Raw genomic sequence first — 19910 nt, 5'->3', positions numbered from 1 at the left:
CTATTCACCCACCCAATCACCGGTGTATCCCCCCACCTCCTGCACCAGCGCCAGTGCCTTCACCACCTCCGCCGCCGCGGGCCGCCTCGCCGGGTCGGGGTCCCAGCAGGAGAGCACCAGCGCACGCAGCTTAGGCGGGCAGCGCTCCTCAGGCAGGTTGTGCAGCGGCAGACGCTCCTCATTCACCGCGACGGCAAAAGCAATCTGCACTTATCGTACAACAGGCCGGTACGGCACGGTACACGATCAGTGCAGTACATACCTCGCTATGTGCATGCGCCCGTGGCGATGGAAGGTAAGGAGGCGATGCATTGAGATGCGTTTGAAGTCACGAAGCAGGTTGAGATATCCTGAGCTGCATATCCATCTTACGTGATGACCAAGGTGCGCACACAGATGTGCCAGCAGACGTGGAGACATATCCACAAACGCATGTATGCATACACACATACAGACACACATAGATATACATACATACATACACCAGCGCTAGGCACCTGCACGGTCGTCTGTCCGATCCAAGGCCGTTTGCCCGTCAGCATCTCCCAGAGGACCACTCCCAGCGCGTACACGTCCTAAGAGGGCGGCGCGTTGAGGGCGGCGCGTTGAGGGCGGCGCGTTGAGGGCGGCGCGTTGAGGGCGGCGCGTTCAATCCTTTGCAGTTAATAATAAACATAAGCTAGGTCGTCTGTCTAGTCAGTCGGTATGTATGTATGTCGCTCTGAGGGCAGGTAAGAAGCTAATGAGGTTATATGGGGCGATACTCTTTTCGGTACGGTCGCTGTTCCCGGGTCCTTTTTGAAGGTCGGCGAAATGGGTAAAAATGTATAAATATAAATGCATGCGTGTGTACGGCAGTAGTGCGTACGAGTGGAGATGAAACGCTAGATGAAGCTCCCTGCTGTCCACGTGTCTGTATCTCTGTATGTCATCGCCAGGTCCGGATGCTGTTGGAGCTGGTACATCGCACGGCACACATAACGTCTACAAATACGCGCTAGGTGTCGTAACCTGGAGGGCACATCACCACGGCGGGACCTGCATCCTCCGATCTGTGCTTCTCTGAAGTCCTGATATAAGGTTGACTAGGGCGCTCCGCCAGCAGCATCTTGAGAGGCCTTTTCAGCGGCGGCCAGCAGCTGCTGCCTAGCTACTGGCTACTACTGGCTAGCTAGGCGGCTAGCTGCGGTGCGGTTGCCGTTGCGGTTGTGCTCTTACCGCTCGGTCGGTGACGGTGGTGTTGGTTACATCGAACACCTCCGGGGCGATGTAGGGGCCCTGATTGCGAGTGTGGGGCGGGGGTTGTGTGGGGCGGGAGGCCGTTCTCTTCTGTTCTGTTCGGTGAGGCAAAGCCGAAAAAGAAAAGAGAGAGAGAGAGAGGGACAGAGAGAAGAAACGAAGGAAACAGAGGGAGGGGGAGAAACTACAGTACGAATTAAAAGAGAGAGAGAGAGAGAGAGAGAGAGGTATGTGAGTAGCAAAACAATTGACCGAGCCGTCTCTCTGTCTGTCTGTATGTGTGCGTTGCGGGAAAAGCTTATGTTCATCGTGTCTTAAAGGTCAGACAGAGCTGAGCCCTGGGGGGATGCATGATGAGGAATTCCGCACCCAACGTACATACATACATACAGGTGTGGTTCATTTCTAGTGCGTACGAATTTTCCAGACGGGTCATGCACGCCACACATTACCACCATATTTTCATCAATGTCTGTATGTTCATCTAATAACCTTCCAGGAACTCATCATCACATGTAGGATGAACAGGGAAAGGGAGGGCTCGGTTCACATGCACAACGGTGTTTGCCCTTGCGTCCCTCCGCCCTCCTCCCCAACATCACCTTGTCATCCAGCCTTTAGCCCCACCTAGCCCCGTCACCCACTACTACTACTGCTACTGCTACTACTACTGCTACTGTCACTACTGCTACTGCTACTGCTACTACTACTACTACTACTACTACTATTACTGCTACTACTACTGCAACTCACCGTTCCAACCTCCGGATTCCGAGTCACCAGTACGCTCTGAAGGAGTCGGGACAAACCAAAGTCCTGCGCGCCAATGTGGCGATGGATCCATCACGAGCGGCCAGAGTAACTTAGTTGCTGGCATGGTGAGTTAGTTGCTGGCATGGTGACTTAGTTGCTGGCATTTTGGGTGTGAGGAAAAGGGGGGTAGGGTGGGTGGGTATGTGGGTATGTACGTATTTATGTATATGTGCGTGTGAGAGAGACAGACAGACTAGTGGTGCCCCGCCGCGAGCCCCCCCGCGCCCCGGGGGGGGGGGAGGCGCATGGACTCCCACCGTGGGTCCCCACACGCACCCGGCATTAATGACGCCGCAACCTTAGCCTTCAAGAACTCCCGCCCTCTGACCGCTACTGGGGTTTATATTGCTACTTCTTATCCACGATGGCTCGAACACCATCCACCAGACAAATATACACACATACATGCATACATACATACATACATACACACCAGAGGTATCACCCACACGTACGCACAGACATACATTATATACAGTATATACGTACATACACACTACATCCCAAGCCCTGCTCCCACTTTCCGCTTCTCGTCCCCCTCCGCCGTACCGCCAGTTTGGCAACAGGTTTGTCACTGTCGGGTTTCGAGATGAGGACGTTGGCTGGTTTGAGGTCTGTTGTCGTACGCGTGTGCCGTACGTGGGAGGAGGGGGGAAGACCCCAGGGCACAGCAGGCAGTAACGGGCAACATCAAAAAGGGGGGATGAGGGGGGCCAGTGAAGGGGGGCGGGATCGTATACACAAATTCGTTGCTTCTGTACTTATCTTCTGTTTTGATCTTATTGTGGTTGTGCGGTCCTCTAATCCCAGTGCCCTTTTGGCAGTTGGCAGTTGGCCGCCCTCGTGTATCCATCACGGCAGATCCAAACCCACCCAGAGTCCCCCTACACGGACACGCACACGCGCCGTCACACACACGCGCCCTCACACACACACACACACACATACACAGTGGCCCCTCACCCCCCTCCCCTTCCCCCGAAGGCCGGTCTTGTTCGTCGGGGCAGCTGGGCAGCAGCCCTTGGCCAGCCCACCAGGCCCGGAAAGACATGTAACAACTACACTTACACACACACAAGCACACACACAGCCCAGATGTGTGTGTGTGTGTGTTTTATACACCTCGGTTGCGTTACCCAGGTAGAGAGGTGAACCGAGTGCACCCATACGAGCCAGAGGTAGGGGCCCAAGAGCTTAAGAGCCCCCGTAGCGCCACAAGTTAGGTTAGGTTAGGGACATTTGCAGTACAACGCAAGAGTTCTATTACCCAGGCTATGCAGTGTCGGGAACACGAAAGAGGCAAGGCCCCTAGTCAACCATGACCGCCTGCGTAGAGATGGGCGTGAATATGCCAAATATATATGTATATAATGCCCGTGCAGCCATAAGCTGCCGCCTAAACTCGGAGAAGACCGGGCCCTCCGGAATCGGCCTGCTAGCAAGCCAATCGACCTTATCGTCATCATCTCCGGCACTAACGAAGGTGGCATGCCCCCCCCAAATATCGTACTTCATAGCGCTGCTAGGAAGCTAGGAACCGGATTATTATATTAGCCGCCCAACCGTTATCAAACTCGGCAAATAGCAATTTCTTGACACGTATACACACAGTTCGTACACTCACCTCGGTGCAGTATGGTTGGGTGCAGGTACGACAACGCCCGGGCGATCTGAATTCCGATGTGAAGCACCTGCATGTCGTACAGTACGGCATACGGAGAGTGAGCAGCAGCCGTACACACGAGCTACGAAGACCAGGCGAACCGTTGTACTGCACAATACACTCCCCGGGGGGGAGATTAACCGCTCCCATTCAAATGCATCTGCTCTGAGTACGGCATACCCTCCCTTCCTCCCGGTCCCCGATGTGGACCGCCCTCGTCCCTAAATTCCTAAACTCCATATACAACCCCCTCCTTCCGTACATTACCGTACCGTTCCCAAGGGCAGCCATCGCGACCCAACCCCGTGAAGCAATCTGTCCAAGGAGGTGTCCATCAGCTCCATAACCAAACACACGCGCGGGGGCCTGAAACGTAAAACGTAAACGGAAAGGGGTAAAACGGTAAGCATACGTACATACATAAATACATACACAATAACATTGGGGGGAGTGGGGTAGGGATGGTGGAGAAACCGCAGTAGAAGTGGGGGCAATGGGGGAAATGTGATTGGAAAAGAGAAAAAACGATGCATCAGGTACAACCATGCAGCAGGCAGGCGAGAGGGGGGGTATGGAGAACGGCAGGGGGAACCGGCACGGGGTGGGGTTTGCATGACCTGGCGGGGGAGGTACATTGCAGGAGGGGTTGAAATTTGGGGAAGAGGGTAAACGTGCCGGTGGTGTGTTTCGTGCTGGTCGTCATGCTGCTGGTCGGTTGCTGTCCCCGGGGTTGGGTCCCGGGGTCCTGCAGGCCGCACCCCGACAGGAGAGGAGCAGCAGCTCTTCAATCAGCAAGCAAGCCAAAGAACCCGCAAGACGGGAAAGACAGACAAACTGAAAGACAGCAGACGGACAGACAGACAGATGGATAGATAGATGAACAGACAGATGAACAGACAAACAGTCGAACCCACAGACAGCCGAACAGACAGACATACAGACAGACGAATAGACAGAGGGCGAACGGACAGACATATAGATACGTGCAAGAGCTTACACGAGACTGGCCCCCATGAGTTTCACAATGTTGGGGTGTTGACACCTCGCAAGCACCTCCACCTCCTGAGCGAGAGCATCAAGAGCCTGTGCGCCGACAGACCAGCAACCTCCGCCGCCGCCGCCGCCGCCGCCGCCGCCGCCGCCATCTCCGCCACCGCCGCCGCCGATTAAAGCAGCTGGTCGTAACGCCCCGCCTCGTGGGTTAACCCCACTCATCCCACCACCTCCGCGGCGGCCGCCTTCGCCTCCGCCACCAGCAGCGTCCCCGCCACCGCCACCGCTACCGCCATTCCGGCAATCACCACCGCCGCCACCATCGGCGCCGCCGTTAATCGCCGTACCGTCCCCGCCGCGGCCTCTGGCGGACGCGTCGTTCACCGGATTACACGTTGGCGGCGGCGGCGCCGCCGCCGCCGCTACCTGCGCTGGCGGCGGCGGGCTTCCTGCCACCGATACCGCCACCGATACCGCCGCCGCCTTACGCATGTCAACGTTGGTCAAAAGCCCGGCGTTGAGAAGTTTTACTGCCACTCGTACACCGCCGTACACTCCCTCCACCACTCGCCCAAAAGAGCCTTTCCCCAGCGTTACCGGCAGCAGCTGCAGCTGCTCGCCCAGTCGTGAGTCGTCCAGGCTCACCCCGGGGCGCACGGGAGTCCTGGAAGTGACCGGGTTCAGCTCCAAGTCCCCACACACGGGGATACCGCTTACAGCCGGGTCCGCTTGCCGTTGTTGCCGTTGCCGTTGCCGTTGTTGCTGTTGTTGCCGTTGCCGTTGTTGTTCTTCGTGCTGTTGGTGATACGGAGGGTGGGGGGGATGGCAAGGAGGAGAAGGGGAAGTCGGCGTCGGAGGCCGCTCGATGCCTATGCTGCCACTGCTGCGGCTTCTCCCCCCCCTGCCGCTGCTGCTACTGCTGTCGACATGGTCACCACTGTGACGCCGCTGCTGCCACCGCCGCCGCCGCTGCCGCCGCTGATGATGATGATGATGGTGGTGATGATCTTGCCGCTGCTGTCCACCGTGTAAGTGGGAAGCATCAGCAGGGGGGGAGTGTGACCAGCGTCTACGCAACTCCTTGGGCCCCCGGGGCTCCGGCGCCGCAGCACCCGCAGCAGGATCGTCCGGCTGGTCGCGGCTAACGCCCTCCGATCGGCCCGGCCCGGGCCCCGCCGCCGGGGGCGGATCGGTGGCGGCGAGCGAGACTTCAACAGCCACAACACCAGAGGTCTCCGCCACGCCGCCGCCGCCGCCGCTGCCGCTCCCACCGCTGTCGCCAGCTATCTCCGCGGGCGCCGCCGCCGCAGCCGTGGCGCCATGGACGGTGGTGGTGACGCTGGCGGCGGCGGCGGCAACAGCTGGCGGCGCATGGAAGTACGTGTCGTCATCGCTGGGACGTTCCTGCTGCGCCATGGCCGCCGCCGCCGGTTGTGTTGGTGTTGGTAGTGTGGGTGGTTGCCGTACTGACGAATGCGGCGGCGGTGGTGATGGCGGCTGAGGTCTTCATTGGCCAGCGACGTGTGCCAGCAACGGCGTGTTGGGGCAGCAACGTACGGCGGATTCAACCAGCAGGATAACGCCGCTGTTAGATGAATACATACATACATACATACATACATACAATAAATCAATAACACCCCCCCTTGTGTGCACGCGTGGCGCACGGGTTTGAACCGCCCCCCGGCGCCCTACACACGGACCCCCCCTCCGGCCCCCCTACCCTCCGAGGCCGCTCCCACTGCCTTGCGTGGTGCTGGTGTTGGTGTTGGTGGCGGCGGTGGCGGTGGTGTCGTCGTCGCTGCTGCCCGGTAGTGGCGGTGCGTCCCTGCCGCCAAAGCTGCTCTTGCCGCCGCCACCCGGCATGGGTAGGCTGTCAGTGGGCGGCTCCGGAACCTTCTCCTGCTGCTGCCGGCTGCTGCTGCACCAGCGGCGCCTCAAAGCGAATCGCGTCCCTAGCCCAATCAGCACCGCCGCTAGAAGACCTGCGCTTTCGGGCGGTAGACAGGAGGGGGGAAGGAGGAGGGAAGGAGGACGGTCGAGAAGAAGGGCAATTGAGAGCAGGCGAATGAAAAAAAACAGAAATGGCCGATGATGGGTAGGGTAAATCAACGGGGGCTCTTAAGGCCATTCGACACCTAATCCACAACATAAACGACGGCGATACGCATGTGATGTCTAGGAGCTTAACTGTTCATGTTCGTGCCCAATTGTACGGCATGGCATGTATAACCGCACGCCAACCTGTCGAGTACGGAAGTGGCATTAGGGGAATGCAACCACATCTCCTCTCACCCCTCCCCCGTTCCTGACCTTCATCCCAAACGCCGCCAACCGCCAACCGCCAGGCCCATCACACCACCACCGTCCTCACGTTCCCGACCCGCTCCCTCACTACCTCGGGCATCTGGGCCTTAGGGTTTTTCCTCTTTTCTCGCATATTTTAGTAGCTGCCGTACAGTACGACAGGGGCACACGCACACCGTCAATAAACGCATTCGCTAGCTAAAGCGAAATACGGACTCCCGTCCAGGAGCACCGTGCTGCCAGAAGGGGGGGGGAGAGACAGCCGCTACCCCACGTGTACCTACCTCCCGTAAGGCCCACGAGCAGCGGCAGTAGCAGCTTTGGCCGCCGGCTCCCGCTGCTGGGCTGGCCCTTTTCCCCTCCCCCTCCGCCTCCGTCGGGCAATCCTGCTGCTGGTGCTGCTGCTGTCGGTGGAGGGCGTGCGCCCGCTTGCGGCGTGGGCCCGGCTCCCACCCTCGGAAACATGTTGTAGTAGCAGCCCACTGCGCCATAGCTTTGGACGCATGAGTCGCTCATCACGGCGGCGCACTACGTACATACATACATGCATACATGAACATTCACATCTACATAAGCATATACATACGGATAGACGTACAAATGTGTGTACATACATATACATACATACATACATACATACATACATACATACATACATACATACATACATACATACATACATACATATATATACGTATGTACACACATATACTAGGGTTTACTAGGTAGGGTGGAAGGTACTTGTGTACAAAAGTGCGTGATATGATCAATCAATTGCAAAACCCTAAGATTGTAAGTAGTGTGTTTTTGTTGAGGCCAAGCGACCATTAATGGCAATGTGTGTATGTAACATATACATATATATATACATATACATATATGTGTGCGTGTTGAGTTGTTTTATTGCGCGTGTGAGTGGGCTGCGGGAATCGCGGGCGGGTGTATACCTGGACAGTTTTGCAGGTGGGTGTAAACCCGCCACCGCAATTTCCCCCCCCCCGCCCACCCCTGGGGCCCCCACACGCCCGGGAGCCTCTCCGTCCCCATCCATCTACTACACACCTCCTCCCTCTCCCCCCAACCAACCAACCCCATTCCCACCGATTCACCCCAGCTCGGCTGCCCCACCTTGATTTGCACCAGGTGGAGGTAGACGGTGTAGCCGGATGGTACGGTTTTGCCGAACGCGTCAAGTTGCATGGCGTTAAACCCGACATCGACGTACACGCCCATGCCCGGCCAGCAGCGTGTTGCCGGAGCTGCGGCGCTGCGGTTGTCGCACCGGACGCTGCCAACCGGGATCTGGGTGGCGTTTTGGGCACCCGGCGGCAGGTTGACGGGCCGACGCAGGGAGACGACGGAGTCCAGATAGATCCCCAAGGGCAGACACGCGCCTGCGCACAGGCATGAGGTGTGTGTGTATGTATGTGTAATAATAATACAGCATGCAGTAGCCGGTACACTGTACGGCGGTGTACGGCACCGTGAACAACTACCAATACGCGCTAAGCGCTCCACCAGCATCTCGAGAGGCCTTTTCAGCAGCGGCCTGCTACTACACCTCCCCTCCCCTTCTTTCCCCCTACACACTCTCTCTCCCTAGACAGAGCGCCTGCATTCACGCACCGAACCTGCTGGACTCACGATGTATCAAGATCATGTTCCAGCCAACAACCAAACGGTATGTGGGCGCTGTAGCGTACACGTCGGGGTTGACGTTGCTATTGCGACTACCGTAACTGCTGCCATTACTGCTACTGCTAGCACCGCCGCCGCCACTGCTGTTGGTGCTGTCGGAGATGGCAACCGCGTCCAGGCCAGGCGCCTGCACGAGCATATATAACAGCGTACGACACGTGACCGGTTACACGGGACAGCAATTGCAAATGTATCAAGTTATGTGATTTTGTGGCGGTAACGTTGCGGCTTGGCTCAGTTCCTGGGGCTCCAATCCAAAATGACGGTTGAGTCATGGTAGATTTGTACGGCAGTATACGTGATGATCGTAAATTCCTGAGCGGCGCAAGCAAGCCATCAGATATCCCGAGCTAACCAGTGTGGGATCCAGATCCAGATCCAGATCCATTGGACGAGGAATTCAAAATAAACCCACGATCGTACGGTGGGTTTCCATGCTTGATGTCGTGATTGTACGGCGTCGGTAAAGTTGTTTGCTGTCTAAAGACAGGGTCATCGTAAAATAAATAGAGATAGGACCGAGAAATAGATTGCATATAGATTCATGGTACAGATTGGTCAATAGTTCGTGCCATGATACTGTAGACAGATAAGCCATGTGAAAACATAATTTAATGGTCTAAGACACACTCACTCCTCCATATTACAGACAGGCGCCCTATATCTACCTACCTACCTACCTACCTACCTACCTCATCCTCTCACTTCCTCCTTCCCTTTGCAAGAATGCCGCCGCCGTGCGGCCCACCTAGCCACCCACCTGGAAGTGCGGGGTGTTGCGCCAGTTCTTGAGCACAAGGCGGGAGATGTTGAGACCCGCACCCTGAGCAAGCCGAATCTGGTGCAGGTGACGGGTTTTGGTAAGCAAAGCAGCAGGTGTGTAGGTAGATGGGTAGGTAGATGGGTAGGTAGGTGGGTAGGTGGGATGGGTAGGTGGATAGTTGAGTGGATAGGTAGATAGTTAGGTAGGTAGGTATGGAAGGGGTGATGTGTAACAGGAAATGATGGCAGTACCCCAGATCGTACAGTCCGTTGTACTTGTACGGCTAGTGACCGACTTGCTTTGTGGTCCCCTTTCGTGGTATCGTTTCCTAAGTGCCTCCCTTCAAACTTCGTGCCGAATTACTCGCTTCCCCTTACCATTGAGTTTGAGTTGACGAAGTCGAGCAGCGGCCATCGTTCGGGTGCATCGTGCATCCCCAATAAGGTCACGTTGCGGTTCAAGGTAACCGGAGCCTCATATGCTGCCCAATCCTCTGAAGATATGGAAATGTCGTTTGCAACGATAGCGATCTGCACGGCTGCGTCCGCGAGGGCGCCGACTAATTCCGAACCAGTCAAGCAGGTTTTCGACGCCAAGGGTGCAGTTTGCAGCATCCGATGCTCCGTACGTTGCGCATATGCAAGAGTAGCTGCTGTGAACAGCAGCCACCCTGTAAGTCCCGACACGAGAGACTGCATGGCCCTACATTGGACGTATCCCTTCGTAACCACCCAGCAGATCCGTTTAGGCTTATCCATTCATGCAAGGCGCATATTGCGCCGTCAAATATTGTCTAGTTGTCCACAACGCCTTGGCCAGAAAGCTGTCAGGCTACCAAACAGGTAACGCCAGGAGAGGCCGCTGTCACTGATAGTCTATTGTTGGGGATGTGTAGTAGTAGGACTTTGTAAAACAGTTATGTAAAAGCGTTGCTCACAAGGTACAATAATTTGACTATAGTTGGGACGAGGTGTAGAAATGTGAAAAAAAGTTCTGCAAATTCACGAGGCAATCAAATACGCTGAGAAGCGTTGCTTTGTAACTGGCTCAGCGTAGGACGGGTACGCATATCATGTTCAGGGATTCAATATCGCGTCCATAAAAGGCAAGGTATGCTGCTCAATGTGACGGTCGAAGTCTTTTAATGACCTCAATATAGTTATAACTTGTGAACGGAATAAGTAGATACTACACAAAACGCCATTTCCTAGTTCAATCCTCTTAGCGGAATGGACAGAGTAGCAAAAGACATAAGTATAATATAGGGAAATTTTTTTCTGATCTGAATTGCAATAAGACGATGTATTACCGAGCTGTCTACGTCCCAGTCTACACCCCCGCTAAATGTCCTCAATCTCCGTTACGACGCATTGGAGATTAGTGCAATTGTGAAAGTTTACGAACCAATATGAAAAGGAACTGGACGGCGCCTAAACAACCGGGAAGCGTAAACTGACTTTTTACGGAGAAACCAAGCGTAAGCCAAGAGAATCGGGATCTTCAAACTCAACTTACACTTACATCAATCAATAATTTGGTCGACTTATAATAGTCAAGCTAGCGATTATCAATATCACACATCGTACATCTAGGCCCTAGCTCCGCTAGCTCCGAAGTTACGATAATACCTAACGAGTCCCGGAAGTTCGTCAACTAACTTTAAACATGGCATACCCTTCCTCCTTTATTTTAAACAAGCACCGTCCTCGGTGCGAAAGTAACACACTAAGCGGCCAAAGTCGTGGCGCACGAATTCTAACTCGTCCGGACTATGTAACCGGGATACATCCAGACACCCAATCGTATGACTAAATACCCTCAGTATCAAAACTCAGAAATCGAACAATTATACGCCATCTGCACATTTAGCAAAACCTCAACCCGAAGGCAAACTGAAAGCTATCACGCCACACACAGCACCAAAACGGACGCTAACCCCGACGTGCTTAAATCACAGACGTACCGAACACAAGCAAAACACACGATGTGACACACACACACACACACACACAAACACGCATGCAGCCCTATCCCGCCAGAAACTGCACTATCCGCGGCGCACGCTCCGGAAACTTGGCACTAAACCAAGCGTAGCGGTCTGATAGCTTGAACGAGGTCCAGTCTGGGCTCCTCAGGAAGGCACGAAGCCTTGGCAGACTGCAAACGTCATCGTAAGGTTCCCATGGCGGGTCACGACCACTACAGCCGCGGACCACTGCACAAGGAACAAGAGGGACGGACGTCCGCGCTTGCTGCACCCTAGGCGGACAGCTGTGACGTCGATACCTGCGCTGTCATACGGCAATTCCATCGCAGCTGGCGGTGCGGGTGGAGGTGGTGGGCGGTCTGGGAAGAGCACTGGGTTGTACTGTCATTCCAGGGAAGAAGGCGGCTGATGTGGAAAAAGACTGGGTGGAGGCGGCCAAGGGAGGGGGGGCTGGAAGGTTAACGCAGTATGCGACGGGTGAGATGACCGTGGAGATGAGGAAGAGACCGGGGTAGCGGGGGCGGAGCTAGGCGGAGGGGTGGGTTGGGAGGGTGAGGCGGACGCGGGAGCGGTTGCCCTCTCCGAAGACCGATGTTCCCACAGCCAACAACACGACGATAGCTGTAGCCACCGGGGTCGCAGTCGCTCCCCCTCCCGCCGCCGTGACAGTCCCCACGGGCGCCGCTACAACAACAGGTACCGCAGCGACGTACCAGACGCCAAGGGCGCCAACCGCAGCCCATCCCCAGTCCAGCGCAGAACCGGGGCCTCTAGGCCGTGGTCTGCAGATACGGTCAGCCACAGCCTGCCGACGTCGCCCGCTGCGCATACGAACGATACGAACGACATTTTCAGCGTTCTCCATGTCTTGTGAAAATCGTCTGTAAGCCTGCCCGTCGTCCTGGCCGCAAGCGTGCTCGCGCAGCTGCAGCCTCGACAGCGAAGGGAGCATGCCATGCAAACAAACAACAATTGGAAACTCGCACGTACGATCTTCATTGAATACGATTCGCAGTACGGCCCCTTCACCGTGGACGGCTACTGCAGGACCACAGCCTGACTGCTGAGCTGTGATGTTGACGGAGGAGTTGTCGATACCATCAGCACCACCCATAAACAATCTCCTTCGATGTTGGTTGACAGGAAGTAAAGGTGAGCTGGGACACCTCCGTCAACATCACAGCTCGTTGGTCGGCTCCAGAGATGGGTGACATGGAGGGCGGCAGCTGGTGTGTCCTCATGAAAGGAGCGGCGGGGCTGCGAGGCGGTAGGTTCGGTCAGAAGACGGCGGAGATCCGTGACTCATCCCCGCACTGGAAGCAGACATGGCGCGCCATTCACTGTAGGCGCAATACGCTGTGCGGGACACCTTTATCGCTTAGAAGCCGCTCGGAAGTGGCGATTTTGGGCGCTGCATGCAGCGGTGGTGTTGGCGGCTGCAGCAGCTGTCATGTTGATACGGTCGTCCTGATGGCGGACATCCCTACGTGTGCTACGTGAGGAGGTGGTTGAGAAAGTGTGTGGTGTGACGCCGGCGAAGATGTCCATGGCTAGGTCGATGACCGCTTGCAGACCGACGTTCATCCCGTGCTGGTGCAGGTGGGTGTAGACCTCCTCACGCAGGTCCGCTCGTAGACCCTTTGCGAAGAAGAAAACGTGGTCGGATTCATGCCGGTAGGGCAGGTCGCGCATGAGCCGACGGAAGGCGGCCACGTATGCATTCAGAGAGCTGGGCCCCGAGCCTTGGCGAATGGTGTCCATGCCTAGCTGTGCCTGAAAAGTTCTGTCGAACCTGGGTGCAAAGGGTGCCAATGCTTGGAGGACAGCTGTAAAAGAAGGAAAGGGTGCCCGCTGGTGGCGCAGGAGCAAAGTGTCGAGTGTCCAGCCGTCAATTGAGGAGAGGGCGATTACGGCGGCAAACTCACTGTCTTCTTGCACTCCGCACATTGCAAAATGCAGCCGGAGTCGGTTGGCCCACGCGTCGAGGTCGGCGTTCTTGGCGGTGGGATTGAACCGGGGAGCCTGCACTGGGTGGTTGGCGTGCGCTGTTAGGGCCCCTGTTTTCTGCAACGCTCGAATGGCAGCAGTGGCTGCTATTTCGACGACACGATCCCAGGGAGCTTCGGCCGCGGAGGTGGAGGAAGGTCCAGCGGCTGAGAGGCCGGACGCGGGGACGGGGGCAGGGGAGTTCAGAGACGGATGCGTGGACAGCTGCTGACTGCAAGCAGTGTGGAGAACCTGCTGTTGGGGCTGCAGCTGCGATACGTCGGTAAGCGTCGTATGGAGGTTATGGGCTCCAGAGAGTGTTTGCTCGATCTTGGTGGGGATGGAATCCATGGTAGTGGACGACGACGACCGTGACGATGAATGACGATGTCGATGATGACGTATGTCGGCGATGACGATGTTCGATGATGACGACGAAGACGATGTCAATGGATGATGAGAAAGGAGAGGTAGGTCGCCGAGGCTCTGATACCAACTGAAAAGGAACCGGACCGCGCCTAAACAATTCGGGAAGCGTGAGCTGACTTTGCTTGCCAAGAAACTGGCATATACAGAGAGTATCGGGATTTCAACTTCAACTTAGGCTTACAAATTTACAAATTATGGTCCGATCTTATAGTCAAGCTAGTCGAGCTCCGCTAGCTCCGAAGTTACGACAAGACCTAGCACGAGTCCTGAAAGGTAGTCAACTATCTTCCAAACATTACACGATGGCTAAGTTGCGACATCACCGTCTTAAGGCTACATCTTGGATTTCACTATCCACGGATTTGCTCTATGACATACATTGACAAACCTACGTAACAATACAATGTATGGAACACCGCTGAACATTAAGCACAGCCAAACCAAGGGGATCGACAAAGAGTCACAAATAGAACCACACCCAGCGCGATAGACGAAGAAAGATAGCACTTGAGCAAACCGCACAATGCGCGCCAGGCGACATTTAAATGTGTCGTTGTCCTCTAAATTTTATCCTTTTTATGTCAGGTATTTCTTTTACAACTGCTCTTCTGTTCCCTTCTTTCCCTAGCTCTACGAGGTGGAGCTTGTAACAGTACAAGTATAGTCAAGAAAAGTCTGGTTAGGGTAAAGAGCAGACATGCATTTGTACCTTGATGGATCATAGTGTAAACCTAGCTGTGAAATGGAGAACCATTGGGAGCGATGCTGCACGAGCAGAGTGACGTACAGCACGCCCGACCTGTAGCCAGTTAGCTTCAATACCGCAGGAACACTGCACTGATTGAATGCTGTGAGTTCGGACGCCATTATGCTTACTTACTTCTCGCTTGCTGCCTGAAACTTGTTGGATGCTGCGGCTGGCAAGCTCAGCTCTACTTGTAAATTGTGCCTTAATCGTGGGCAAGACCTTGAGTCAGATACTACATGTAGGATCATAAGTCTCAACGGCGTTTGCATCAAAGCACTGACTCAAGTCCAAAGGAGATTTGCGATGGCCACCATGTCACGCAGCCATACCATTCCCAGCCAGCCCCTCTCAGTCGCAATTGGCCTAATTGGTCCTGGTGTAATTGGAAGCGCTCTAATTCGCCAGATCGCAAAGCAGGTATTTGGAACTCTTAGCTACATCTGCGTCAGCTCTTCTCGCCGTACACGGAGAGCTTACCTGAACTGGTGATGGTTTGCTTCTAGCTTATCAATGAAAGTTTCAGTCTCCCTCGACGCACGATAGCACGGCAATGGGAGCCCCGGGTCTGAGGGATGCAAAATGGACAAACGGCTAGTACCCTCAGAAACCCTTGGCATCACTCCCCTTTCCTTCTCTTTCCCTTCATCCCTGCCCTCGTCCCTCTTTTCCCAGCCTCTCTCCTCTCCATCTCCTTTTCTTTCCCTCCTTCTCCCCTTCGTCCCCCTCCTTTTTCATGTGTGGATTCCCCTTCCCCCTGCTCCTCTTATTTTCTGGTCCGTCTCATCAAAGGCGCACAAGCTGCTCGGGACGCTACACGCCAGCAGGTTCGCGGTGGTGGGCTTAGCAAACAGTCGTCAAATGTTGCTGCGCCCCGAGGGAATCGAACTGGGCTCCTGGGAGACGGACCTAACGCAACAGGTAAAATCTACGTGGAAGTGGGAATCACCCAATATGTCATATCCTTCCCTGAAGAATGAACCCCGCACAACTTCAGCGCAGAATAACTTGATGCGAAATGTAAGCAGTACAGCCTCTTATGGAAAAAAGGAGCGTGAAAGTTTAGCAAACGCGCACGGGTGCTGATTCTCTTTCTGAGGTTCATACGGCCTTGAGAAATCCAATTCCTGGATTCACTTAATCCACTGGATCCGATTTCCTCTTGAGAGGGTCATGTGTCGTACTGCGCCGTCATTCTCATTGTCTTCTCATTGTATCAAATCATTCGTACTTGCAAAAGGGGGGAGAGGGGAAATGTTAAGTCCAGGGCTTTTCCGATCCGACTCCTTTCCCAGCAGAATTACCCAGCAGAAGCCCTCCCTCAAGGGACCCACCGAAACCTAACGAGCAATTGATCCAAACACTAATTTGGTCCTAACAAAGGATACAAACCTGCAACTGACGCACTTTGCTTTACTTGCATATAATCCGTCCCCGCGCCCCCTTTCGGCTTTGTGCTTGCGAGGTAAGGAATATGTATATTCCTATATGTATTCGTATTATTTATTGCGGTATATGTATTGCGGTATATGTATTGCGGTATATGTATTGCGGTATATGTATTGCGGTATATGTATATTCCTCGTAGTATTATTTATTGCCATGTGGTGTCATCTTCGCCAGGTCCGGTTCCCGGTGTGAGGCTAATCAATGCAGAGGGGATTTCAGCTGCCCCGCCCCCCATCCCGCACATACCCCCGGGTTTTTCCCCCTCCCCGCCCACCCAAACCCTGCCACTACCGACCCAACGGGGACGGCGCTGGCGGCAAAAGGGGGAGCCCCTGGACTTACCTCGCTTCGCCGCCGCCGTCACTTCCGCTGCTGTTGGCGCATCCGCTACCTCCGCCAACACAGACCCAACCGCACCCGGTCCAGCCTGTGCCGTACTTATCGACTGTACGGCTTCTAATGTCGTATCGGCCGCTTATTTGGACTTTATGCGGGCGGGGCTGCACATCGTCACTCCCAATAAGAAGTGCGGGGCGGGTGAGAGTGGGTGAGGGGGGGAAACTAACGAGGCCGAATGCGTGTGTGCGTGCGAGGTTTGTGTTTGGGTGTGTACGGTGTGTAACAGTTGGGTACGGCAGATGGTCACGGTTTTGGGGTGCAGAAGGGGGTGGGGAAAAAGGGGAGGGGGGTTGATGGCAATGGATAAGGGGTGGATGGGTATTATCGTACAACCAGCACAACCACCACCGCCACCATCAACCCATTCTCCGCCTCCTCTCCCACTCCCCTTACCCCATCCCATCCCACTCCGTTGTGGATTTCATTTCATAAGGCCCTTTGGCTCAGTACCGGGAGCTCCGGGACCTGGCGGAGAGCCGCCGCCGCCGGTTCATGTACGAGGTAGGTTGTTCTTTTGGCGGAGGGGAGTTTCAGTTGGGATTTAGGGCAGCTGGTGGTTAGGTGGGAAGCGGTTTGGGGTGGTGCGTTGGGTTTAGCGGGTTTAGTAAGGCGGGTGTGTGAGGGGTGATGATGGTGGCGGGAGAGACCAGATGGGTCATGCGTGTGTGTGGGGGGTCCCGTAGCGGGGGAGGGGATTGAAGGGTGATGCAAGGCAATACCCATCAGCAGGCTTGCGTACGTGTATATGTATGTATACAACGTCTGTATGCTAACGTTCCTGTCCTTGTCCTGCAGGGGTTCTATAGAACTAGCATACTGAGCATAAAAATGAGTCGAATCAGGAACTAAATCTTTAATTACACTCACACGAGGAAGAGGACATATTTTAATGTCACCTGAAATTTCGTCTATAGCCTCAGTACAAGCAAGAGTATTAGTCCATCTATATTCATCGCGCAACTGCCAAATAAATAAATAAACAATGTTATATATATAAAATATTGCTTTTATTGGTAATTATTCTGAAGAACTGTTCAACGCCAATTATGATGAAATTGTACGACATGTGTACGGTATGCAGGCGACTGTGGGCGCGGGCCTGCCCATCATCTCCACGCTGCAAGGGTTGTTGGAAACCGGCGACCGGGTTATTCGAATTGAGGGTATTTTGTCGGGAACGCTGTCGTACATCTTTAACACGTACAAGTAAGACCGTTGTGGTGTCTGCTGCAGTGTGTGCGGTGAGGTGGTGGTGCGATATGCGAGATACCAAATGTCCACATTAGGCAACAAACAGCGGGGCCGCACATGGAAATTCCGTTACCATACATACATAAATAAATACATACATAAATACATACATAAATACATACATAAATACATACATAAATACATACATAAATACATACATAAATACATACATAAATACATACCCACGGGGCCTCTCCGTCGTTGCTCGTACAATCCGGCGTGTGTGTGGTGTGTGTTTATTAAGTGTGTGCGTTCTTCGTTTCCCTCCTAACTGACAATAACACAAAAACACAATCAACACACACACACGCACACACATGCACTGCAAATCCTCCCTTTGTTAGGCCCGGAATGAAGTTCAGCGATGTGGTGTACGACGCCAAAACCCGGGGTTACACGGAGCCCGACCCACGGGACGATCTGTCTGGTAAGACTGAGGTGAAAATTGGGAACGGAGATCGGGGGGGAAGGGGATAAGGAGGGGAGAGGAGGAGGGGGGTCATTGGCAAATTAAAAATGCACATCGAGAAAATGCTGGCGGCCGCAAAGTGAGGACTGCAATCTGTACTTGCTACTATAGCCTTTCCACCCAAACTGGATGCCGGAGGAACCGTTGACTGTCCTTCCGTGTTTGGGGTTTCGGGCTCTTCCAGTCGTACAATTGCTTCTACGTGCTTATCGATGCCCGTCCATCGAAGCCATCCATTACCCACACTCCCACACACCGGCCACTCCTTTTTCCACCCCCGTCAGTTTCCCCCCTCTCCCCTCGCTGGTGGCCTTTCGCCCCTAAACCTCCCCTCCCCTTCCACAAAACACATACATACATACAACACACTAAGACACACCAACACACACTAAGACACACCAACACACACTAAGACACACCAACACACACTAAGACACACCAACACACACTAAGACACACCAACACACACTAAGACACACCAACACACACTAAGACACACCAACACACACTAGCACGCATACACTAACACACACACGCACACATACCCGGCCAGGTCTGGATGTCGCTCGCAAGGTGGTTATTCTGGCTCGCGAGTGCGGATGTGAAGTGGAGCTGGGGGACTTGGAAGTGGAGAGTTTGGTTCCGGAGCCGCTCCGGGGGCCGACAGTACGGGTGGAGGAGTATTTGAAGCAGCTGCCACTGGTGAGGAACCCCCCAAGTGCCGCGGACCGAGAGGGGGAAAGCGATGAAGAGGTTTTAACTATTTTCCCTTGGCTTTTGCGTGCATTGTGCTTTTACCTGTGCTAAACTTCCGCGCTTTTTATTAAGGAAAAAATTCTAGAATGCATATTTTTCTACAGCAAACTTATTGAGATTTGGAATTTTCCTAAAAACATTCTCCACAGTCTGGATTTTGCAAGTCTCTTGAGATACTAAACATCCTTCCTGGACCTTCGTGGGTTTTCGTTTAATGCGATTATTATTGCAGTACGACGACGCGATGGCATCTCGGTCTTCGGAGGCTGCTGCCAGTGGTGGTGTGATCCGTTATGTGGGTTGTGTGGATGTGGAGACTGGCAGCGCGGGAGTGACGTTGAAAACGTGAGTGGCCCCGTCTGGGAGAGGGAGCCTGGGGGGGAGGGGGAGGGGAGTATGCCAGGAAGGTGTGGGGGACTTGGGCTAGGGGGGGAGGGGGTAACAGCGGAAGTGGAAGAGGGGGTAACAGGGTTGGAAGTAGCGGTTGGGAAACACCGAGGTTGGCGTTTAGAGGCGAGCGACGGGCGTTACGGGCTTTTTAAAATAAATAATGAAAAAACTAAAATTTCAGCGCAAAGAACTAAGTAACTAACAAGGAAGAAAGGGAATGCATGCGTGCCGTACAGTACGATATATTGCATTTTAGAGGAGTATCCTAGGGAGATGGTTACAAGGGATGGATACAAGATAAATACTCCCGTACATGGCACATAGGGAAGTACGGATAAAAGGGCGTCAAAGCCTAAAATCATCGCTCAATTGGATGCACTCAGTGGAGACCGCTATCTCTGTATGTATGTATGTGGAGTTATCGGAAAAATATACGAAAAATTAAATACGAAGTATGTGTGGAGATAGCCATTGAAATCAATACTCGTCCACCAACTGTCCAACTGCCCTGACGAGCTGCGTGCACAGTTCTTCCGTACCTTTCTTCCTGCTGGTCACCCGTACAACACCGTA

At 54.2% G+C, this 19910-nt stretch overlaps 2 protein-coding genes across 2 annotated transcripts in view; one reads left to right on the top strand and one right to left on the bottom strand.

Moving 5' to 3' along the window:
- VOLCADRAFT_100114 (uncharacterized protein) lies at positions 1-10234 on the bottom strand (the record flags this gene model as incomplete). The annotated part of the gene is made up of 15 exons (XM_002958749.1): positions 1-204; positions 498-575; positions 1219-1278; positions 1993-2055; positions 2602-2666; positions 3677-3743; positions 4936-5070; positions 5135-5372; positions 5426-5503; positions 5772-6212; positions 6432-6693; positions 7300-7543; positions 8144-8317; positions 9474-9551; positions 9854-10234. 15 exons carry the CDS (start codon positions 10232-10234, stop codon positions 1-3), a joined length of 2568 nt encoding a protein of 855 aa, XP_002958795.1.
- Positions 10235-16506: 6272 nt separating this feature from the next.
- Positions 16507-19910, top strand: part of VOLCADRAFT_31472 (uncharacterized protein) — a gene marked incomplete at both ends in the record, with an annotated part of 3657 nt that continues 253 nt past the window's right edge. Inside the window, 5 exons of the mRNA XM_002958756.1 lie at positions 16507-16615; positions 17500-17677; positions 18067-18149; positions 18745-18893; positions 19180-19292. Of these exons, the coding sequence (XP_002958802.1) occupies positions 16507-16615; positions 17500-17677; positions 18067-18149; positions 18745-18893; positions 19180-19292 (632 nt within the window). The remainder of the gene's footprint in view (positions 16616-17499; positions 17678-18066; positions 18150-18744; positions 18894-19179; positions 19293-19910) is intronic.

This window comes from Volvox carteri (assembly GCF_000143455.1).
Source record: "Volvox carteri f. nagariensis unplaced genomic scaffold VOLCAscaffold_105, whole genome shotgun sequence".
NCBI lineage: Eukaryota > Viridiplantae > Chlorophyta > Chlorophyceae > Chlamydomonadales > Volvocaceae > Volvox > Volvox carteri.
The sequence above is the reverse complement of the archived record's forward strand: the minus strand, read 5'-3'. Positions and strand labels throughout refer to the sequence as shown.